This window comes from Camellia sinensis, chromosome 5, assembly GCF_055761805.1.
Source record: "Camellia sinensis isolate YWXY chromosome 5, ASM5576180v1, whole genome shotgun sequence".
NCBI lineage: Eukaryota > Viridiplantae > Streptophyta > Magnoliopsida > Ericales > Theaceae > Camellia > Camellia sinensis.
Genome location: NC_138965.1, coordinates 135,680,398 through 135,705,691, shown reverse-complemented (window position 1 = coordinate 135,705,691; position 25,294 = coordinate 135,680,398). Strand labels below are relative to the sequence as shown.

General features: G+C 34.2%; 2 protein-coding genes across 3 annotated transcripts; one reads left to right on the top strand and one right to left on the bottom strand.

Annotated features, from left to right (window-relative positions):
* The first annotated feature begins 484 nt into the window (after positions 1 to 484).
* LOC114323116 (cytochrome b561 and DOMON domain-containing protein At3g61750) lies at positions 485 to 7,933 on the top strand. Its single transcript, XM_028270602.2, has 5 exons — positions 485 to 1,047; positions 2,091 to 2,490; positions 4,319 to 4,623; positions 5,137 to 5,442; positions 7,114 to 7,933. The coding sequence occupies exons 1-4, from the start codon at positions 832 to 834 to the stop codon at positions 5,413 to 5,415; spliced, it is 1,200 nt and encodes a 399-aa protein (XP_028126403.1). The 5' UTR covers positions 485 to 831; the 3' UTR covers positions 5,416 to 5,442; positions 7,114 to 7,933.
* Positions 7,754 to 24,927, bottom strand: LOC114323115 (protein REDUCED CHLOROPLAST COVERAGE 1). Of its 2 annotated transcripts, none has more exons than XM_028270600.2 (26): positions 24,719 to 24,927; positions 24,102 to 24,241; positions 23,919 to 23,980; positions 22,827 to 22,919; positions 22,647 to 22,719; positions 22,245 to 22,538; positions 21,640 to 21,707; positions 21,387 to 21,518; positions 20,725 to 20,766; positions 19,834 to 20,358; positions 19,565 to 19,722; positions 17,937 to 18,438; positions 17,776 to 17,838; positions 17,576 to 17,677; positions 17,160 to 17,477; positions 16,374 to 16,466; positions 16,164 to 16,265; positions 15,612 to 15,716; positions 15,283 to 15,416; positions 14,966 to 15,149; positions 14,126 to 14,257; positions 13,129 to 13,241; positions 12,793 to 12,883; positions 9,388 to 12,008; positions 8,804 to 8,928; positions 7,754 to 8,016 (listed from the first exon to the last, which is right to left on the bottom strand). In XM_028270600.2, exons 2-24 carry the CDS (start codon positions 24,160 to 24,162, stop codon positions 9,555 to 9,557), a joined length of 5,901 nt encoding a protein of 1,966 aa, XP_028126401.2. In that variant the 5' UTR covers positions 24,163 to 24,241; positions 24,719 to 24,927; the 3' UTR covers positions 7,754 to 8,016; positions 8,804 to 8,928; positions 9,388 to 9,554. The 2 variants fall into 2 exon arrangements, with proteins under 2 accessions (XP_028126401.2, XP_028126402.2); XM_028270601.2 differs by having other exon boundaries at positions 9,388 to 11,987.
* Positions 24,928 to 25,294: the final 367 nt, after the last annotated feature.

Sequence of the window (25,294 nt, the reverse complement as noted above, 5' to 3'; positions counted from 1 at the left end):
TGTGAATAAAAGGTTGGATTTTTTTTTGTAATGTTTAAATTTAAATTCTAGAGAAATTTAAGAGGTTTAATGGAGTTCACTACAGGTCATTCCGACAATCTAAAACGTTTATTTTATAAGATCATTAATATATATCATTCATAAAAAAATTTAGATTTTACTATTATCATATTGATTTAAATTTTTTTCGTGAATAATATACACAAAGATTTTACAAAATATTAAAATAAAACTTATAGTAAGCTTCACAAAATTCTCAAGTTCAAATTTAAACTTAAAAAGAGAAGTTGAATCCAAATAATATAATATATATATATATATATATATTTAAGAGTTCTAATTAAATACTCTACCTCCCTCTAATGACGTGAAAGGAACTATACAAAGGGTAGACCCACACCACTCCTCCTATTCTCCTTCTTCCACTTCATTAAAAATCAAAATGAAATGATGTATTAATAAAAATTGTGTAGAATAGATTACCATATAATTTCTTCTTGAGTTTGACTTGTTCAACAAAATGTCAATGACACACCACACATGGTCTAAATATAGCCCTCCTAACTTCCTCTAACAATAGTCATTACATTATTTAAATCCAAATTCAAAAAACATTATCATAACCTCCACCACACCATCATCATCACCATGTGCATGTGAGAAAAAACCAGAGCTGGGGTGGTTAGGTTGTTTCTTGCAAGGATTTGGCGGGAACAATCATTACACGCCACCTCCAACCAACCACCTTCAAAATCAAATCATTCAAATCACTCCCACCAAACAATCTTCAACTCGACTCTGAATTTAAAATTTTTATTTATTTATTTATTTATGTCACTTTCAATGGAAGATTCGAGAATCAGGATTTCGCGGCTAGGGTTCGCATTGGTTCTGATTGTGGCGGCGGTTTCCGCAGCCGACAACGGCGGTGCAAATGCAGAAGCGGCCTCTCGTTGCAATGCCGATCTCTCCAAAGTTATCCCTGAAACGTTCGGAGACACATCTAAGATGGTGTGTAAACCTGTTTGGAATTCATATGTTATACAGGTCCGTTCCATTTCCATCTCCTTCTGCAATTTTTGTTGCTTCATTGTGTAAAAAAAACTATCATTTGAATTGAATGTAAATGGAAGAGGATTTTTTTTTTTTGAAGAAATCAAAATTCAAAATAACACAAAAGGTAAATTATAAATACAAATTGTGTCATGTAATTTTAAAAATTATATCACGTAGTTTTGAAAATTATATTAAGTCTCTTCAAAATTCTAATTGCATAACAAATTAATAATTTTATTAATAAATAATTAAGTTAATTAATAATTTTAAATTATGTCAAAAATATATTCTAATTAACAATTTAAGTAATTTTATTATTGTATAAAAGAGTAGTTAAATTTTTTATTTTTTTTGGTAATACTGTTAAATTAAAAATCCTGACAAGGAGTATTTGTAATTTTTTAAATTATAAGGACAATCAGGGTGCATATGTAATTTACCCAAAATAAAATTGGACAGTTGAATTGGGATAATTTGGGGTTTCGGAAAATTCGAAAATGTTTTCAATTTGGTGAAAATGATTGAAAAAATTCAAAATTTTGTGGCAATAATAATGAGATAATTATACATTAAGAATGACACAAACATAACTTCTTGAGCTCAAGGAATTGAGATAACATGTGGCAATAATAATGGGAAAAAAAACTTTTTTTCCTTTCCCTTTTTCTTCTATTTAAAGATTAGAATCAAAATGTTTTCCTTTTGTGATTATTTATGGATCTCAAACTATTTCTTCATTGAATTTCCTTTTTGGTAATCATAATATTGTATTGTTGGTGTTTGTAAAACAATTCCTAATAGAAGTGTTTCTAGTACAGAGAAACATGAAAACATTCGTCATAATAAGTCCTCGCCTCATAAATTATTTTCATCAAAACATTTATTCTCCAATTGTAAATCAATTGAAAATTTGTCCTGGAAAAACTAATGTTCCAGAAAAATAAAAAGTGAAAATAAATAAATCATGAATGGCAACCATGTTTCATAGCCATTTTATATATTTCCATTTTTCTAATATATGCTTACTCTTGCAGTACTCACAAACTAAAGACAATGTCGTGACAATTGTAGTATCGGCTGAGTATACAAGTGGATGGGTAGGAATGGCTTTTTCGAAAGATGGGATGATGCTTAATGCCAGTTCCATGGTGGGATGGATTAGTAAAGAAGGTCAAGCAAATGTCAAGCAGTATTATTTGAAAGGATTTGAGCAATCAGCTGTGGTACCAGATAAAGGTGATTTGCCACTAACTAAAGTTCCTGCGTTTGTGGCGCTTCAAGGTGCCACAATCTACATAGCATTTCAGCTGAAATTTGCCTCTCTGCTTGCTCGCCAACCGGTTCTATTGGCTTATGGGACTAAATATCCAACAAAGAACCACCTCCTATATCCACACGACGACAAAACAAGTATAATGTTCGACTTCTCTGCAGGTATGTTTGAGTCCTTTGGGAGTGCATTTGTTGTCATCAACAATACTTGTTATTTTGTTCATTTAAGATTTCAAACACATAAGTCTACTAGATGAAGAGTATATTCAGGTAAAATCTGTATTTTTTTTTTTTGGATAAATAAAAGAGCATCAAGGCGATGCTAACAAATACATCCACAAACCAATCAACACCAACCCCTAGACATATAGAGTATCTAAAAAATCCACACACACACAAAAAAAAAAAAAAAAAAAAAAAATTGGGCCATGTTTGGTGGAGTTTTGGAAACTTAATTCTACACCTTGGTTTGAGTGCGTTGTTTGGTTACAATTTTCAAACATTGATTCCACACCCACTTTTGAAAACATGTTTACCCGGTCATCCTCCCGGATGTCCCCCCGAACGTCCGGCCGGTTGACTGGAACAATTTTTTTTATTTTTTATTTTTTTTGGCACCTGTTATTTTTATATTTAAAAAAAAATATTTTCGGAATATTTTTAAAATTTTTTATGAGCTTTGAATAGAATTTTGGGTCGTGTCTTTGGTTATGAGTTGTAAATTTTTGAATCAAATATTATGTCACATCAAAAATTTCAAATTCAATTCAAAACTCATATCCAAATAAATTTTCCACGCTTAAATCATAATTCCAAAACTCACAAACTCAAAATACAACTCTATCTTAAATCATAATTCTAAAGTTCTACCAAACACTACCTTGGATTCTCTCTCCTCGACACCCAACTGTATACAAAACCACCAAGAGCCTAGTCTTCAAATGAGCAACAAAAACAGCCACCCCCTGAAAAATCTGCTGATTATGCTGGACACCAAAGTGCAAGATCCCAAGCCTTCCACTCTGCTTCGCAGCCCTAACCCCTTTCCAACTGCAAAGAGCACCCTCAACACAAGTAAAATCAATGTAGTAAAGTAGTCCTCATTTTTCTTCTTGGTTTTTGTCACATATTCCTGATCAAATTTAGGTTTTGGCGGATATGGTGGCAATGCACATCTGCCAAAAAACTCTGGAATATTAAGCCAGATTAATTGTCTAGGGCCATAAAATGGGTACCATGGAGGTGTTAGCTAACAGGAATGTTAGTGTACTTTCAGAGAATAAGGGGTGCCTCATGACTCCCTGATTTCATAACAATCTAGGTGGTGTCAGTGTAATTTGCCCTCCTTTTTTTTTCTTTTCCTTTTTTTCAAAATTGTTTTGTCCATTTTGGAATACAAAGGATTGGATTTTATTTGTTTACTTTTTTTGATCGGCAAAAAAGGGATCGGATTTTGTTTATATTCTAATACATAAATGGAGAAGACAAGTAATGTGGCCAGATATTTAGGAGGTAGTCACTTGCCAATATCAATGCATAGAAAAATAATCAAATCTTTTCGTCTGTATCCTTTACCTTCTCTTCTTCTCCTCTCTTTGTTCTACCTCTTCCAACCAAATTGGGTTGTAATTTTGGGCAATAAAGAGAAAAGACCTGCTAGATTTCTAAGATTTTGTTTTTCTAGGAAAATATGTGGTTACAGTTTTAGTACTATGTTTTTTTAAGGCCCTGTGAATTGAAAGTTTGTAAAATTTCACTGGTTTTCTTGAGAATTTTGAACCCATTTACTAATAGTTTGTGATGCAATTACCGAACTCATATTCCAATTAATTATTCGCCTGGTGTAGGTGTCTTCATTTTTTTACAATGTTAACTATTCGTAGTACAGTTGATTTTGGTACAAATGACACCTAAAGGTTTTAATTCAGTTTCCTCGGTTTTGGGATAAAAATCTTTAGCGGTTGAGATGATATGTAATTCATTCTTTCAGTTTCTGCTTCTGCTGCATCTGTACCTGCACCTGCATTAGATGAAATTAGTCAAGCGAAGCATTCCCATGGGATATTAGGTTTAATCGGATGGGGTCTGTTTCTTCCTTTTGGAGCAATCGCTGCTCGATACTTTAAGCATCATGATCCACTATGGTATTACCTTCATGTGAGCATTCAGTTTGTGGGATTTATATTGGGCGTCGCTGCTGTCATACTTGGAGCATCGCTCTATAACAGAATTCATGCCCATTTTCCAACTCACAGAGGCATCGGAATCTTTGTTCTTGTGCTTAGCATTCTCCAGGTTTTTCGCTGATCTTATTCAATCTCATTATACTTTCCACTTATTTCAAGTGTTATGCTTTTAATTAACTTGTGACCCTTGTTCTGGTGACCGATTCATATAGTTGCAAGTTACAGATCCGTATAACCCTTGGAACCGAACCAGAACCAAACTGCAAAAAAAGGTTTGGTTCCAGTTTGGTTCTGCAGTTCCATTTTTTATTTGGCTAAGTTTGGTTAGGATTTTGACAGAAATAGACAAAAATAATTTTTTTCTAAATTCGTTTATCATGAAAGTGGTGAAACTCATGATAGCGGAGTAATTAAGCTTCTAATTTCTTACCAAAAGTACAGTAAAATACAATAAAGTTTAAATTTATTACAACAGTGGTTGCTCACAATTAGAATTCCTATTTTCTTGCAAAATCTTCATGCTAATCAAATTCATACAAGAAAATATATATTTTTTTTCCTTCACTCTTTACTATTTTCACTTTTCATCATTTATTTTCTTTCTAATTAAATGGACACTTAGGTCTTGGCGATCGTGGCACGACCTGACAAGGGCAGCAAGGTGAGAAAATACTGGAATTGGTACCACCATTGGGTTGGAAGGATTGCACTTTTCTTTGGAAACTTGAACATAGTTTTGGGGATGCAAATTGGCAAGGCAGGGAGTGAATGGAAAACGGGTTATATATTTCTTCTCGGTACGGTTTTAGCTACAACTATTGTTTTAGAAGTGTTGGCAAGGCAAAAAGAGTCTCATGACTCTGATATCCTTCCGGCCTTCCAACCCAACTCGCATGAGTAACCCATATTCAACAACTCTTAACCAAAGGTTTGCGCGCTCTCCTTCTCCCTCTCGCTCGTCCTTCAATTCTAAACTACTAATAGATCCTAATAGTTGGATTTAATCCTGATTAATTTCTATTGAAAATAAATCCTAGTAAAATCATCGTTAAAAATAATTCTTTGTGACGATTTTTTACGTATGTCGTTAAAAATTGACAATGAGCTACTTTTTTTTGTTACGATTTTTATAAATTGTTGTTAAAATTTGTAATTAGTGACGTTTTTCTGTAACAAATATTTCAAATTGTCCCTGAAAGTTGAAGATTAGTGACTTTTTTTGTGATGATTTTTTTAAACTGTCGTTAAAACTTATAATTAGTAATTTTTTTGTGATAAAATTTTTAAACTGGCTCTAAAAATTAACAATTAGTAAATTTTTTTTTAATAGTATTTAATGAAAAATGCCATTAATTATCATATGACCTATTGGACAATAAGTCTACTTATTAGGATCTACACGGAAGTCCCCGGATTCTTTTGATTGCAATTTATAAATTTGAAAAAAAATTAAGCTTATTTTTGCCTTTCACCTTTGTTTAGAAAATGCTGAAAAAGTTTTTTTTTTTAAAAAAATTATTTTGTATTTAATAGTGATTTTCTTTTTCTTTTTCTTTTAGTCTTTATCTGAATTTTTTCATTTTTAAGTTTTTTAATTTTTAGGGTTATCTCACCTAATAGGACCTAAAAGTTAAAAAGTTGTTTGAAAAAGAAAAGAAAAAAAAAATGAAAAATGAAAAAAATGAACTCAACAAAAAAGTTGTTTAAGAAACAATTGCCAAACCAGCTCTTATAGCAGCTTTCTTTAATAATATGTTACTTTTTTTTTTTTTTGGGATAAATAAATGAGTTTTGTTATAAACAAGCATTAAGATGATGCAACAAATACAATTAAGCACCAAAACTAGGATAGCCTAAACATGTAAATGAGTTTTAATATTAAATTTGTCTCGATCCAGACAATCTAAAAAATATTGGGAAAAAAAAAAAAATACTAAAGACAAAAATAAGCTAACTGTTAAAGGTTATATGTATATAATTTGATTTATTTTGTCTTTTAATTTTTTTTTAATTATATATATATATATATATATTGATTTTCGAGGTTATCTAAGTTAGATGGACGTAAATTTTTTTAAAAAAATCAACTTAATTTTTAAAAGTGTATTAACGATTAAATAAGTCAGAAAAATGAAGAAACAAACAATGGTGCCAAAGGAAATCCAATCCTTGTATTGACATTTTCCTTAATGTTTGGGTAAATTACAAATTCACTTCTTGAGATTTGATTAAAATATAAATCGTCTCCTATAGTTTTGAAAATTACATTCCATCCCCTGAAGTTTTTAATTTCATAACAAATCGTCCGTTTTATTAATAAATCATCAAGTCAATTAATAATTTTTAATAATATTATAAATATGTTTCAATTAATAATTTAGGTAATTTTATTATTGTATAGGAGAGCAATTATGAATTTCTTTTTGTAGTTAATTTTGTTAAATAAAAATTTTTAGCAAGAAGATATTTGTAATTTTTCAAATTACAGGGGCTAAGCAAACCTCAAGGGGTGTATTTACAATTTATTCTTAATGTTTTTATCAAAAATTTTATTGTGAAAATCTGAGATTTGGAGTACATTTTTTTTTTTTTGGTTCAGGGTGAGTAAGATCTATGCTTTTTTACCTAAGGAGGATGCACCCATGTTTAACCCTCATGGCTGACTGGGGTTAAACCGAGTTTGAACATGAAAAACATACCGTTTGAAGCCATGTGTGAACTTCCCTTACATTTGATTGCGAAGCCATGTGTGAACTTCCCTTACATTTGATTGGAACAAAATTAAAAAAAAAAAGAAAAAGAAGCCAAATTCTCGATGTATGCCAAATATAGAGAGAGAGCTCTTTGTTTCATATTACAATTTTTACAGCTTTTTGATTCGTTGTTCTGTTTAATTTGTTACCTGAGAGCATTATTCTTTCTTCATCAGACTCGGTTCTTGTCAAAACCAATTTTTGGAGAAGAATGGAATTTATACTTTGGGCAAGATTTTCTAGCAGAGTGTCATCTTCAAATCTTTTTTTTTTTCCCTTTGAAAATAGTCACAGTTTGAACTTTTAAACACAAATTTTTAACCATTGCTTGGTTTCTGCAAGCAACAGCATGGAGGAGAGGTACTATTGGGAAAACATTTTCCAGAAAACCTTTTCTGTCAAAACAAACAGATCTTAATTGCATTTCACATGCACATTAATCTATATATCTAGGCCGATAAGCATTTCAAAAATGGATGAGCAATATGAGAAAATCAATACAAATTGATATTAGAATATTTTTCCCAACATTTTTCAACATTTTTCAATAACCAACACACCCAGTCAAAAGACAAAAATGTTGGCATATACAAATAAATCAAAATTAATTATCAAAAATCAAAAAACTAGATTTTAGTTTTTTTTTTTTTATTGTTATAAACAAAATCACACAAACTTCCCAACTATGAACAGTCATCAGGTAAAAATACACCTTTCAAATCCCAAAAAGTAAATTTCCTGTTGTAAACCTGCACATCAAGCAAACCATTGATCAAATAACAGATTAAAGTTTGAAAAGATCATTTTGTCCTTAAACATTGGTCACATGTAGTGCATGTTAGCATTTTCCGCCTAAAATTCAGATGTCTGTTATCAATTGTCCTTAATTGACACAAAATTAAAAAAAATATATTATAGGGCAAAATGTGTTGCAATTAAAATAACATGGATCAAATTGAAACTCATGTGAAATTAGAAAGGCTATTGTGAAATTTATCAATGCCAAAATCCCCTTGAAAACACCCTACATTTTAACTTGACGTAACAATCAAACCGGAATAAAAAATTGCAAAGGTTTGTGTAATTATCCCAATTATGAAATCACCCCTTAGTTGTGCTTACAAGAGCCACAAAAAATTATTATTATTATTATTTTGATGATCGGGTGTTTAGGTCAGCTTATGCGCACCTCGACTAATCCCGGGACTCACGCAAAGCGCCCCCTCCATATGGATTGGGCAAATCTCAGATAGAACCCATGGGCGTGGCCTCAAGGAGCGGATTGCTCCTACCTAATGGGAGTTGACCCTAAGACCTAGAGGGAGCACACCCCTAGGCCCCAAGTTGCACCCACTAGGTCAACCCCCTTGGGAGTTACAAAAAAAAATTGTTCTTGACATTCTCTCAAGTAGAACAACATGAGTTTTCAAACCAACAAACTGCTATTATTTTAAGTTGTAGTTAAATATATCCTAATATATAATTTTCCAGAATACTTACAAGAGAAAATTCAAAACTGGAATAACAAGATAGTACCTGATGTTAAAAGACAGTCCCAAAGTTCCTCCATTGACAGTTTATGGACAGAAATTTCTGAGCGCTGTGCAGCTGCATGTTGGCCTCCAAATGTTCATATAGCAGCTTTGAGAGATTGTGGTATTCTGCAATAAGATTTGTTTGTTTTAATTCCCCTATCATAATAACTAACAATAATATCGGACTTTTTATGATGTCCAGAAGATTCAAAAAGCAGAGAGCTAAAATTCAAGATGATGGAAACTGAACTTTGTAAGAGACAAATGAGTCCACAACTTGTTTGCTTAAATTTTCAAAAACTGTTTTCTGGTTTTTTTTTTTTTTTTTTTTTCCCAAAAAAACTAAAACTAGTTTGGTAAAATAATAATAAAAAAATAGTCATCATTCTTCTGTAGTATTTCTTTTGGGGGGGCGAAAATTATTTTTGAAAATTGGCAATTATTTTTTTGGCGTTTATTTTCATTTAACTATTTTCTAGTTTTTGAAGGGGGAAAAATGATTTTGAAAACTCAATCTAACAGTAGTTTCCTTAAGAAAAAAAAAATTAAATTAAAGGAAATAGACTATGCTTGTAGGGGACTAACCTGTATTTTTTCAAGAAGTGGTGTAAGAGGCCAAGAAACTATGAAACTGTGAAAATCGGAAGCTTCAATATACTACTCTCTTTCTTGTTCATGATCAAGGAATACAATTTCTACTTCCTCTCAACCACTCCACTATACTTAACAGGTAAGAGCAACAAAAACTTGCCTTACTTGCCACTGGTTATAGTATTTTCATTTGAAGTAAAGCTGGAAGACTTGAGAGCTTCACTCTCTCGGAGTACTCTGCTATACACAACTTTGAAAGACTCTGAACTATAAGGTCTCTTGAGCAAACTTATCGGCATTCGCAGTGTCTGCTTTCGGTTTCTTCTCCCACTTATCAAAATGTTGAGGGTTTTCTCGCTATCAATTTTCCGAGGGTGTGTTGACACCTGATCATCAAGAGTGTTACTATGATTCGGTTGATCCCCAGAACTTAGAACACCGTGTGGATTCAAATCACCGATTTCTTTCTCATCTTCTGATCTAATAATAGCCACTTTGTTTCCAATTTCCACTGCCTCTGATGCTAGAAAGTTCGATTCTTTATCAGCTTCACTGCCATTAGCAATGTCCACCAGCGGGTTAGGAGCCAAACTCGGGCTTTCAGAATTATCAACTTGTTCCTTCGGTTCCACAATAGGACCGATGATTGGCTCAACAACAGTTGGTGAGACAGAGAACTCCATTGGGCGGCACATAGGCCAATGAACTCCATTAGGGCTAATATTGCATTGCCATGCAAAATGATTGGTATGAAAGGGGTTGCTAGTAATAGGAAAGGTAGTGGTTGGCACAGCTTGGGGTTGAGTATATATAGGGTAAAAAAATGGCAATGAGTGTATCATGTTCGGGGTGGGTGGAGGTGAAGGGTATGGCGGGTGAGGGGATGAGCACATAGGAATAACCATGGGCAAGGCCATAGGAGGCCGGGGGTGAAGAGTCATGTTCAATGGCCAAGGGCCAATGGTTGCAACAGCACCGGGACCAGAAGGGAGAGTAATGTTCATTGACACTGGTCGTGCACGTGCAACAGCTGGTGATGGGTTGAATGGAGCTGCTGATGCGGACAACTTATTGGATAATTCCCGAGCATCGCCTGAACAAGAAACTGAGGATCTATCCTTTAAATCCTCAACTCCTTGCAAGGTGGGATTTGAATTATTATCTGATTCGGATGAATCATTCTCGCTGAGCTCCACTTGGGGAGACTCAATTGAATTTGGCATGTCATTGGTTTGGAGGTTCTTGTGTACCATTTGATCAACTTCCACAATGCTAGATTTGACCGCTTCAACAATTGCAAATACGATCTCAGTATGTTCATCCAGCATCACATCGTTTGATTTAGTTTCTTCCTTCTTGTCAACATTTTCAACTCCAGTTTCCACACAGCTAGATTTAACCACTTTGACGATTGCAGACACAATCTCAGATTTTTTATCCATTATCGCATCGTCTGATTTAGTTTCTTCCATCTTGTCAACATTGTCAACTCCACCGTTCAAATCATCTTTGGAATTCAACACAAAATCCTCAGATTTCTCTTCCTTTACGTTTTCAGCCTCTATTATCATGTCAGCACTTTCTTTTGCTATGTAAGTATCTAATCCGTCCATTCCAACACCAAGCTCTTTGTTGTGGTTATGCGTCATCACATTGTTTGATTTAGTTTCTTCCTTATTGTCAACATCTTCAACTCCACCGTTCGAGTCATCTTTGGAATTCAACACAAAATCCTCAAATTTCTCTTCCTTTACGTTTTCAGCCTCTGTTATCATGTCAGCATATTCTTTTGCTTCCTTTTTTTCTAATCCATTGTTTCCAACACCAAACTCTTTGTTATCATCGGGAATATCATTCTCAGACTCCCTAACCTGCAACATCGAAATCGTACCTGGTGGGGCCAGTGCTACTTCCTTGTATGAAGGAGATTTTCCAAGGCTAACTATTGAACTTTTCTGCGATATTTGTTCAACTTCTCTCAGTGCAGACACTGGATCAGGTTCCGATGATGGTACGGACTTAACTCTATATGTTACAGCTTTTATGATTCTTCGCCCAAATTTGGTATTTGAGTAGGGACTCTTCGCTGTATGGTAATCTGCATAACTTCCCGGAGACACTGTTCGTTTCTTTAACAGGTAATACCTACTATTCTGATAGTTACTATTAAGTCTGGCATAATCCGATTCAGAAACCAAATCTTTTTTCTGATAACCATAAACCTTACTGACAGTTGCACGTCGCTGCCTTAGTCGCTGACCATACGAGCCAGCGGATCTTGGTCTTTGAACCGGTTGCCATCCATCTTCTCCCTCGGCATGTGATTCAGCTAAAACATCTCTGGCAACTATTGGCTTTTCTGCAGCAGTTTCCTCCAGCTTGGGCTGTTTGAACTGAACTGGCTTGTCCTCGGTAGTTTTGTCATGTACAAGCTCTATGGGCTTAACTGGTGGAGAGATGATTTCATCATTCACATTTGTGTCAGATTCAGAATCAGTAATTAGTTTCTCTTCATCTGATGCCTCTTTTGGGGTATCCTCTGCAGATCCCTCGGAAATTGCAACACTGAAGTTTTGGTCAGATTTCCCCTTCACCTGCACAACAGATTTAAAAACCTAAACCTAAATCAATGACATCTAAGTTTTATCTGTTTGGTTGAAGTTTCAGAATCTGTTTTTTGAAAATTCTCAAAAATTAGCTTGGTGAAAGAATAAAGATTCATTATTTTCATATTGGTTTTCTTTTTTCGGGGTGGAATAAATTTTGAAATTTCAAAAATATATTTTTTTGATGTATATTTTTGTCAAACTAGGAGTGACCATTGATTCAATGGTTAAGAGTTCGACTAATAACCTTGGGTTATAGGATCAAGTCATGGGACTACCATTTTGTACATTATGCCAAAGGTTAGGCGTGTACTCAATCTTTCAACTCCTAAACGCACATTAATGTGTACTAATTGGGCGTTGTTTATATTCTTGTCAAACTATTTTTTATTTTTTGAAAAAAAATTCAGAAAACAAGTTCTGAAATCTCAACCAAATAGAGCCGCCACCAGCCTTGGTGCATAAAGGTGTAAGCAACATTAGGCAACAGAGAAGGCTCATTGCAGCACACTCACACATGAGCCTTAATTTGGCTAGCAGGCTTTAATTGACGCCGTTTGCCCATTTAATGGGCCTTTTTGAATGGCTCCAAACTGTTAAAAATAGGCTTCCTACCTTGTAATAGCCTAGGCAGCCAACAGATGGATGGGCCATATGCCAACAGTGAAAATCTTTCACTGCCACCATTATTAGTAAAAACTGAAAAGAAACTGGTCAATATATCCCCTATCTCATAGGCATCAATCATGGTTTTGGATCAATTTCAATAAACATGAAGATGAAGGGAGCATACCTTCATAATATAGGTTTTCCTCTTCATTGCCACATCATCTTTCCCTTTGGCATCTTGACTTGGATTAATGTAGTCAAGCAAATCTGACACACTGCCAAATAAAAAAATTCATGTGCAGCAAAAAATAAAACAAAGTTCTAAATTGTTTATTTGAAATCCACTAAATTCAGCACCCTCAGTTTTCCGGGTGATAGTTTGCTGGGTTACCTTTTTTCCCATTATACATTGCATGTTTACAACAATCTAGAACAAATATACATACAATAACCACATTAAAAAACTTTATGAGTATTGATTGGATAAAGGTTCGTATTGTCAGAAAAATTGCTGCTATACCTTAGGTGGCCTTTGCTGGCTATGGACGCATCGGGCTTTCGAGTCCCATTCCGTGCCGCTTCTTGCTGTTCAAAAGCCTTGGATTCAAAATACTCGAGCCAAGCAGCAGCATCCTGAGACATTGAGATACAGAGTTCACAACCATTTGTGGACAGCAAAAAAATTAATAGAACAAAATTACAACAAGTTTTAACTCATAGCTGAAAAACTAAAGAAAAAGAAAAAGAAACAATCTATTATTAGCCTTGCCAAACAAGTGGTACTCAAATTCTTTGAATCAAGTCATTCACTTGATTGATACAGCCCTAGTTAAACATCTAAGTGATGCTAATGGTATTAACCAACCCAGTTCCAACCTAAGAAACACCAACACTTCTAAGTAGATAGCGTGTCATGTTGGACAATGACAAGACATGACATTTTTTGGACACTTCCAACACCTGTTGCACCGTCCAAACATGTCCTACAATTTTTTAAAAATTTATTGATTCAGACACGCTTTCAGACACTTGAGAAATACATGTCTATCACTTAGACATACATGAAATGAAACACATTATAAATTTGAATAAAATAACTAGGAGTCCAGTGATAAAAGAAAATTAACGTAAATTTATACATGTTATCCTCCTTTACACTTTAAACATTATTATTTTTGAATTAAATATTCATATATATGACACATAATAAATTTTTATCTTTATATGTGCCATATAATAAATATATAAATTATATATTTTATGCATAACCTCACTTGTTGTGTCCCACATAATTTTGAAAATTTTTGTATCCATGTTGTGTCATGAGTTTGTGCATCTTTGTGTCTAGCTGATTGCCAACATTTAGCAAGATGAAATATGGGATAGCTAGCATCATGAAGTTTTGATTTATGGGTTTGAGCCACTGCAACATATGATCAATGTATCTCAAGGTAGCAAAGCGGTATAAAAATAAATATTCCATATTTTAGTCTTTTGGACCAATGAAAAAGGAATACCTGCGTACGCAGGTCATCTGGGCCCAGCTTAGCTCGGAGGATTTGCAAGGTTGTTTGCTCATGCTGAACACTCAAAGGGAAAGCTTCCATCAATGACAGGGCAATTGCTATAGCATGGTAACTTGCGGCTGTCTGAAATAAAATATAAAGGATTAGGTGTCAAAGATATAATCAAAAATTAAAAATTCATAATAGTCCTCATGGATACAGTAACACATCTAGTGAACATCCACCAGTGATATGAAAAATGAAGTTTCAATAACATTTACAACAAAGTTTGTAAGTTGAGCAGAAGCACCATAAGAGAAATCAAAGAATTGGAATAAGTATTATCCAACTGCAAATCTATCCTTAAGCTCAGCTAGTTTAGTACTTTCGACCTCATTCAAAACATAACTACATGAGTTTGAATGATCTGAGATCAAGATCGTTGTGAACAGCTCGGTTCACTTGTAGACCTAAAAATAAAATATTGAAGTAAAACCATGCCTTATAGTCTTATATGCATTTTTGGTTTGATCAATGGACAAGCATGTGTCCACAACACACGCATTCCAAGATGAAATCATAGTTTTATGCTCACTGTGTTCAAGAGAGAACATTTCTTGCATCAGAAATTAATATGTCACTTCAACAAAGCGAATAATGCCAACCTAACTATACCACATTCTGGAGTATGTGCATTTGCAGCATATCCCATTTTACAGATTAGACCAAGGCAATCAATGGTCTATGTCAGTCCAACTTTAATATCTCATCCCACCATAAACTCATAGCTAAAAGAGCATATCAAATACCAGCATAAAATTAATAAAGGGAGTTCTGCTATATAAAAGAAACCTGAATATGGTCTGGGCCAAGTAATTTTTTGTTACACTTCAGAGCTTTATGGAGATATCTGAGGGCAATATGGACATTTCCCAGGCCTTCTTCCATCATAGCCACATTGATGTATGTTGCAGCAGTATTTGGATGTGATGGGCCACACGTAAGATGTAAAAGATAGAGTGCACGCTTTACGTATCTGAACATTGACAACAAAACTTTTCACTTAGTAGAAGCATGAAACACAATATTGATGACAAACAATATTATGCAATGCTAATATTAATGAACTTCAAATCTGGGATGCAACACCAAAAGAAACAAAAACGTACTTGAGAGCCAGCTCTGTATGCTGAAGTCTGTAATAGAACACGGCAAGATCCCCATAGCTCTTCATGGTATCTGGATGATCAAAGCCTAATTCTCTCTCATTGATATCCAAGGCTTTTTGCTGATAAATTGTGGCCTGTAATTGGGGTTAAATGAATCAACTATACCACGATATATATACTATAAGGTGGAAAAAAAGGTTCAAACAATAGATCTACAAGTATTTGAAGTTTGGATGCCTAATCTAGCATGCAAATTTTCTAGAACATTCTATAACACGAGTCATTCCTTCTACAAGAGGTCCAAGCAACACTAAAAATGGATGGAAAACCTGATTGAAGTCTCCGGTGTGATACAAAACTACAGCAAGAAGGCTATAAGCTCCTGCAGTCATTCGATGGTAAGGACCACAAACTGCTACCAGCTTTGCAAGGGCCTGGAAACATCAGAGAAGTTTAGCCACGTAACATACTAATTTAACCAAAAAACAGAACGGAGGAACAGATTTGTGGAAGCAACTAACTACTACTTTTTCTTACACACAGTTGCGGTTTGGCAATTTCTTTTTTACTAGCTTTCATAATTGCTAAAAAAGTTGCTTTTTGGGTCTTTTCAAACTTGCTTTTTGATGAGAAATTACGATATTACCCTATAGTATTGTGAAGCCCTTGTAGGGACACGGTGGAATTTCTGAAAGTATTGTGGGTAAAATAATCTTTTCACAGATTTGCTAAAAAAATTGCTTTTTATGGTTTAGCCTTCCCGAAACAAAGTTTTGGCTTTTGACTTTTTTAGCCAAAAAAACTGTTTATCTAGGAAATCCCAAACAGATAATAAGTGACATAACTTATAAGAAATAATAAGGTATTTGGAAATCAAATACCTTTGTCCCATAGCTGACTGCATCTTCAAGTTTTCCCTTATCTAGAGCTGTTTTTGATGATTCCAAAAGTTGTCGTCCATCTGCAGATGAGCATGCTGCTTGCTGAAAGAAATGAAGAATCCACAAAATTTACAGTCATTGACCAATTCATACATGAAAAAATTATAATAGAATGTGTCATTCTACTATGAACATGGTTTACTGTATCACCTTATGTACTGGTACTAGGCTGACAATGTCTACTTTCTGGAAAGGCTCTGGAGAATTCATATCATAGTCTCTTGGAACCAGCTCAATCCCCACCTGAATCACAAACAAAACAATTTGACATTGATTATGTTTCATTAACAACTACAAGACCTAAACTATCATATAAAACTCCACTAATATTAAAGAAATGGAATCATGAAAGACACCACTTTCTTTGCATATATTTACATTTTTTTCCCAATGGAAAATTGTTCTTGGAAATTAGTGTCTTTATATGAATGCACTGTAGAGTCATGGACAACAATGGGTGCTCCATGATATCAACACATATATACGTCTGTTGCTCGCTGTTAACAAATAGATCATACTGTCCAAAACTAATTTGATTGGATGGACATAATTGAATATATTTGTACATATGTATTCAGTGTCAAGTGAAGATTTCAACACATAATTGATAATACAAAAGCCACTTGAAAATAAGGCAAATCCCAGCGTAACCTGTTTAGTGATAGTCTCTAACTTCAAACCATCCTCAATGTGTTTTTTAACTGTTTGCATCTTTCCATAGCAGTAAGTACTCTTTAAAGAGCTTTTTATGTGTCCCATAAGTTGACTAAAAGTATTCCAAAAAATGGGTAAGTGTAACTTCCTTTTAATTATTATACCTTGTGGACAAAAAAAAAAATTTGAAAAAAAGAAAAAGAAAAAAAATGAATATATAGATCCAGACATTAAAAACAGAGGCCATTGCCAAATTTTTGGAACTTTGTCAGTGCCAAGTACCTTATGGCATAACCCACGTAGAATTGCAGTTTTCCTCACATCTTTGTAGTTTAAGTTGATGAGATCCCATTCATATCTTTTCTTTAAAAATACTTTCAGCCATCTCCACACAAGAAAATGGACACTGAAGGATTGATTTAATTGCCCATTTTCGGGGACTCCAAGCATCAGATTCAATGCAGCAGCAATCGCCCCAGCCATTTCCTCAGTATTAACAACCGCAGCAATCACTGCCCGCAGAACGTGCTTAAAAGCTCGAACTATCATTTCATGAATACAGAGAGACTGCACGTGTGATAACTTTTCTGAAAGCTTAACCTAGTCAAGAAAAAGGAAATAGCAACAATCAATTAAAATGATTGAGCAATTAAATGGTATTAAGAAATTAAAATCCTGTGTAACCACAACGCACTTACCACTTGTCCCAGGGAACACATCCGAAGTCCTCTGGTATGCATGAAATCAGTCAGAGTCCGACCATCAACTGGTGAAAGCTCCAAGGAACCAAAATCTGCTACCTGTGTCATGCAATCCAATGCTAGAAAATGCATCATAAAAATGATTGTGATTTATCACATGAATCAGATAAAAAAAGAAATATATGTTCATTTGTTACCAGTTTTGGAAGAGCAACTTCATTGTAATATTTCTGAGACAAGTCAATTAGCTCTTGCATAGACTAAAATAAAATAAAAAAGCAGTAGGTTAGTATGTGCTACACTGCCGGGCCAAAAAGAAAAAAAATCATGAACCTCAATGATATTTATAACATACTACCTTGCAATGGAGACCAGTTTCCGACTCCTTTAAACGAGAAAAAGCAGCATCAGACAACAATTTCCTTAGCGCAAGCTCATTGTCATTGGCATTTGTCTCAAGCTGAGCTTGTAGAGAAGGTGACATGGCATTTTCCGCTTCCCCGTTGACAACTCCTAAAGTGGACTTCAAGTTCTCAGAATTCTTCTTGTTGTTAAGGGATCTAAGAGGTGTCCGAAGTCCCTCAACCTTCGTCTCTTTTTTAGGCTTCTCAGTAGACTGTTTTTTGTCTTTTTCTGTATTTTTCTGATCAAGCAAATGTTGTATCCAGCAGGCTCCGAGTTCCCACCTCACAAAAATGTCCCCTTCAATTTCCTCTTCCTGAACCTTAGCAAGACTCTTTTCCAACAACCTCTCCACAAATGCTTGGGAAGAATGGCGCTCTTCAGATTCCAAAGTTCTTGAATGTGGTAATGCGTTAACGAGTTCTGAAGCTTCTCTTTTGGGAAGAAGCAACCTTAAACTGCAAAGACACAAGGTTACAATGCCCAACAAAACTAATGGAGCAATTTTGGGGACAGGAAGGTAAGGGAGACGCATAATACAAGGATATATCAAACCATAAATGAGGAGCAAATTTTAGTACCGACATAAATGAAAAACAAGCAGCCACTCCTGTCTCCAAGATTTTAAAGGCTGGCAAATAGCACAATAACTTATCCTCTGAATGTTTGCCTCAGTATCAGTATTTATCCAAGATTATAAATAGAGTAGATGAAAATGATTGTTCACAAAGTTAAACTGGCCTCGATATTTTCCCGAAGAGAGATCAAGGATTTTAATTCCAGATCCAATGCAAATCCTAGTTGAAGAAATTAAAAAAAATGTAAAAATTCAACCACTGAAATACCTTCAGTTAAAGTGTTAACATTTGCAAAATGAAAAAAAAGAAAAGAAAAAAAAGGGGCAAATAACACCGGCAACCCTTATACTTTGGTCATTGTGTCATTTGATCCTTATAATTTCAATTGGCTCAATTTTGATCCTAATTTATAAGTTTGTCTCAATTTTGGTCCAATTGATTACAATTTTTAGTGTTTTTTGTTAGAAAATGCGGACATAAATTGTGCATGTCATGTTTTTTTAGGTAAAATTGCAAATTTGTTCAACTTAGTGAATTAATCTCAACAAATTCAGTGATCATTTTCCTTCAAAAACCCTAATCAGCGGTATCAATTGGACCGAACTGACACAAAATCAAAAGGTAAGGATCAAAATCGAGCCAATTGAAATGACAAGGACCAAAATGACACAATGAGCAAAATGCAAGGACTACCAATGTAATTTGTCCAAAAAACAATCAAAACAACTTACATTTAAAGCAAAAGGAAAATATGTTCTATTTGAAGCTTGAAACATTACAAATCTCTATGTGAAATATTCTAAGCCAAATTCAGACAATTGTCTAAAAGAAAACTAAGAATTCCTCAATATAACAAGTGCATCAAAATACTCACTTTAGTTACATGAAAAACTACAGGAACATGCAAAGGTTAATGGGTTATGCTTTATATGCTCTCATAGAAACTACCCATGTGTGCTCTCACAATGTAATGTGAAATATCCACATGGTAGTGATCAGTGAAAACCTGTTAATATTGAGGGCGTTAGCACCGCCTTCTGGCTGATCGATAAGTTCAGGGATTTGCAATGGAGGACCTGTTTTGACATTCTCTCTCCCCTCAACTTTAACCACCGCAATGTAACCACAGTATCTCACATTTACAACACCCAGAGTGGCAATGTCCTGCACTCAAAATGTTCAACTTTCTTCAGCAAAATTAGCAGAAACCAATATCAAAAGAAGACAATCTCAATTTACGGGGAAAAAAATGTCATTTTTTCTATGCTATCTTACCTGGGCAGCAGTATTTTCATCTGCAGTGACTCCTTTCAGTAGGTTCCTTTCTAGTAACGTCTTTGGGTCTGACTCGATCACTTGAACTCCATCAATCTTAGTATCTACTTTACAACTCGCATTTGAAGAATCTTTCATGACAGTTATACTCAAGTCCCCTACTTTCTCAGCATAGATAATCTCACTGCTGACAGCTGAATGGGTTGATTCTGAATTTCCCATTACATGCCACACGGCTGAAATTGCTCTGAAAATGGCGACATCTACAAATAGGCTGTGAAGAAGGAAAGTTTTTCTATCTCTAATCTGCCTTTCCTCAGCTGTCTTACAAGGCATGGCCGAAAGAGATAAAAACTCATTAGTCCAAGGTAATAAATTGCTTTTGCCATCTCTTCCTAGGCCACCTCCATTTCCTCCCCATGTTTCATCCTCCACAGGGAGAGGATGGAATATCGGCAGTGACTGTGCTGCAATGGGAGGGATGAGCCATGTGTTGGCTCTGTAACCATAAGGAAGATTCCCAAACTGCAGCAAGATACATAGAAATTGGTTAAAAATGTGATAGGATATAGGAATTGAAAATCCTCAGCCAAAATAAATATGCACTAAAATCTCATGGAAGGTTAGGTTTTAGGGCCTGTTTGGTGCAATTTCTAGCAAGCTGAAAGTTGATAATGAGAAAGCAAAAGTTAAAAGCACCTCTCCCCCTGTTTCTCAATAATCAACTTATTTAAACTATTTCTGTCTCATAAGTTATAAGAAGAAGTTGCACCAAACACTTTGACATAGATTTCCAAAATAAAAAAGGTACAAGCAGCTCCATAAGTTGCACCAAACAGACTCTTAATTAAGTTTGGGTCAGAAAATACACTCTCGGCAATGGTTGTGTACCTTGTTTCGTTCTGAAAATGCTTTCATGAGATCATTGTAGGCCTGAGAACAAGGAATAAAGATGTGTTAAAACTTCAACAATATTTTAGACAAATTAAAGGAGGAAGCATGAGACAAAAAGAAATAAATATCTGAAAGTGCACCGTAGATTTTGAATGACAAAACCATGCAAATAAACCCAAACTGAATTTCTTCACTTACATAAATAATTAACATCACAAAGAGCACACAAATTAAAGAGGAGTGAAACACAATACCAATAGAGTAATCCTATACAAACAAACAAAAAAATAATATAGAGATCTTATAAAAATGATGTGGCATATGAGGGTCTTTATCATTTTAAAACAAAAGACCTAGTAAGGTGGCTTACAATTTCAAAAATTCCACCACCACATTATTCTCTTGTAGAATTATGTAAAACAAATAACTTTGTAAGAGTAGAATTTCCCATACCAATGCTTAGTTGCATATCAAACATGCATCAGCAAACTCAAAGTTCAAGAATACCGATTCTAGAAACCAATAAGACAATAAACATGTTTATCCATGCTTTTGAAAAAGCATAAATCAAATCGTGACACATGTGAAAAAAAGTAAGCAAACAAAAGAAGAAATGGAACAAATGAGCAACCCAAAATGAGAGATTTTGCAATACTAACATTATCAAAAGCTCTACTAAGTTGCTTTAACAAATCAACGAGGTTGTGACAAAGAATCCGCTGTTTCCCAACACAGTAGAATCCTTTTCTGCAAGCTTCAATAAGTACTAGTTTTCCATTGCAGAGCTTCACCTGCCCATCAACAGAGCAAATCACCATGATTGTCATGCATAATAGTACTATTTTCAGTTTTCATGCAAACTGAAATATCATAATAGTACACAGAAAATAAATTGGTTCGGGAAGGTCTTACTTCAAAGGAAAAAAGATGATCATCCACTAAACTCCCATCGGCGTGTTGCCTAGTTGATCTCCTTATAACTACAATATCCAAATGGGGAATAAGCACACAAACCTTTATTTGTAGCATAAATTTCCTCAAAGTTCAAAAGGAAAATGAAACTATAAATTTTTTTATTTTATAATCCGAATGTTCTTTTCCAGAAATTTGATTTCTAAAAATCCATGTTCACATCACACTACGAACACACACATATATTTTGTGTAAGGGAATCTCTAATCACTGACTCAACATTTTACCTAAATCAAGGGAAACTCAAATGTTTAGGCAAAATTTTTAAAACTATTTTGTGACTCTCAAATTGGTCACTTTGTCATAATTGAATCTTTTACTCAAATTTATACTTAAATCTGAGTTTGTTCATTTGAAATAGTTCATATCAAATAAAACTTGTACTCAAACTTAAATTTGAGTAAGCCTGGAGATAGCCTAACACTACACTCACTTATATAACACCACTACACACCAATGTTTTGCATTAATATAAAATCCATAACAATTATAATTTAATTTAGCAATAACATACACAGAGAGAGAGAGAGAGATAGAGAAATTACATTGCAGAGGGGGTGTGAGATGAGAGAGAGAGAAGAACTCGTAGAAGCTACCGAACTTAGGGCATGAATTGCTCAACTCTCCCTCTCCTTCTCCTTCCACCGCCGCATCTTTCGGCGATTGCGGCGGTGACGGCGACTGAGATTTGCCGGACTTCTTGACCGCCTTGTTATCCTGCGCACCGCGCGCATTCTTGCCGGAGTCCTTGATCGCCGACGGACCGAAGCTGCTCGTGCAGGCCACAATGTCCAGCACCCTTCTAACGTGCGCCGTTGCGCTCTCTTCATCGTAGTCCTCTGCTCGGAGAATAATCGAAAAAATCGACGGTAAAAATGACTTTTCAAATTTAAGACAAGAGAAAGAGAAGGATACGGTGTCGTATTGTCAAAACGAGGTCGTATTACCTTCTACTAGAGTGAGGACGCATGGCTTGAGTGCGGCAACGTCGACCGAGTCCTTTAACCGCGGCCCTCGTACCTGTTTGGTAAAATGGATAACAAGAAGGGTAAATTTGGAATTTTATATATTTTTCAAAATTGCTGAAAAGTCATCATAGTTTGATATTATTACTAAAATTACCATACCTCATGGGTTAATGAAAATTTGGTGATACAGCAAGTAATTGTGCTCACAGATAATAGGCGACGAACATCTGTAATCCTGTCCGTCGATATTCCCTGCCCAATATTGCAATTCCGTCCTTGATAAGTGACAACAACTATTGGCAATGTTTGGTTTGTGTTTGAGAGATGTGTTTTAGAGATAAAAAGTACGAAAACATGTTTGGTTTAGTTTTTTTTAAAAGATGTTTTGGAAAATTATTTTGAGATAGAGTTTTGGAAAAAGTGATTGATTTGATATGTGTGAGAGAGAGATTTGTTTGGAAAACTTGTTTGGTTTACAAGTTTTGAGAAATTTTTTTGGGAAAATTTGTTTGGTTTCATTATTTTTGAAAACTTATTTGTAGAAAAAATTTCCCAAATTTTTTTCAGAAAATCAAACCAAACGAGCCCATTCCATATTTACAAATAAGTTAATAATGTTATTTTCATCTATTGAGAAAATAAAAGAATTTTTTAAAAATAATATTAGTAGGTGCCGGCTTCTCTCCAATACTTGGATTGTACTTTTTTAACAATTGAACGTTTGAGTGCTACAGATAAACTATTTTTATATTAATAATTATCAATTTAAAAATATCTTAATTCTAAATATACGACAGTATCATTTGTCAATAATATGAAATTCAAAAAATTGCGTTTTGATTACGCAACTATTAGTAACCACACAATTACACGTGTATACGAACCCAATTAACTCTAAAAATAATTTCAAGCACCTAACTTATTAACAAAAGCGAAACACACGACCACATTTTAGAAGTTTTGTTGTAAAATTGAATTTGTCTTTGACAATTTTTTTTTTGTTAATTGTGACATCAAACTAATAAGATTCTTCTCCAGCTTCGTTATTTCCTCCAACACACAAGACGATGACAAGACTGATATGTAAAATAGAAAGAATAAATAATATTCATGCTCTCTGTGCTAGAAGCTAATATAAACAAAGAAAATTAAGTTAGGAAAAAAAGGGAGTGAATGTGAACACAATAACATTAAATATCAATGAATTGTTGCATAACTAGTAGAAAAGCTATAAATTCAGAAGTACCAAACCTTTAAAATAACATGAGTCTCGTCCGGAAGCTTTACAGTTATGTCTATTACAACTGGAAGAACTGCAAATTCATGAAGCATAGAAATTAAATAATACCTTGCACAAAAACAAGGTATTGAACATTCACAACATAAAAAATAAAAAATAAAAAATAAATTTGTTTTCGAAAAACAAATCAATACCCTTCTCTTCTTTCTTCTTCTTATCCCCTTTTGTCTTCCCACGACCATTCTTGAGTGGCATTTTCAGCTCAAAAATCGATTGACTAAGCTAAAACTTCAATCGCTTGACTAAGCTAAAACTTCAATCGCTTAAAGTGTTCCTAATTCAAGAAATTGTCATACAAATTGTATTCATTATTTCAAAATTATAATAATCCCAACTTCATATCGTTAATATATAATGAAAAACAATGTTTTAATCATAAGTCTTATGTCTGAGTTCAAGTTTTATCGATATGCGATACAACTTTTCCTCCTACCAATTGTGAAAAAACAAATAGAAAAAGGAAAAATAAAAACGCAGCAATTTGGTTCATAATAAGTAAATTACAGGCCTTAAACATTGGCATGAACCTCATTAAATCAATCAAAGAAAGGTCAAAGATTATGCATAAAAAATCATTGTGCTCATTTGGTATCGTTTTTGTTTTTATGTTTTCTTGTTTCAGATAACACAAAAAACTTTATTGGTGAACAAGTTTCACACGAACTTTTTATTCTAAAGAACGTAAAACGAAAATGATACCAAACATGCCCATTAAAACAGGGCTCTACTTGTGGAGCTTGAGAGGAATTACCAATATGAGAGCAAAAGATTTAGAGAACTCCAAAGAATGAAGATTTGATAGAGAAGGGTCTTTTATGCTGCATTGAATATGTGAGAACAGAGCACTCAAAACCTAACAAAGATATGAAAAGACCTTCACCAATAGAGAATTTGAATTGAAGCACTCATCCACTAGAGAGAGAGAGAGAGAGAGAGAGAGAGAGAGAGAGAGAAGAGGTTGGTGTGTGATAAGGAAGGAAGGGAGGAGATTTAACAGTCAGACTAAAATGGCATTTTGTGTCAGCTTCTGGCCTATACAGTAATTATCTTCCTTAGGATATTTATAAAAATAAATAAATTATGAGTGTAAATAATATTATATACGTAGATAGATTCAAACAAATTAAGAGGTTGAGGTGAGGGGACCACCTGGTGATGGGCTGCACTGCACCCATGTTAGACGTTAGGGACCTGCTATGGTAAAAGTCTTTAAAAACTGTATCACAAAAAAAAATTTAGTAATTCACATCATAATATAACATAATATTTTTTTTATCAAAGTAGTTCGTAATATTTCTTATCATAAATAGATTGTAACTTTTAATCA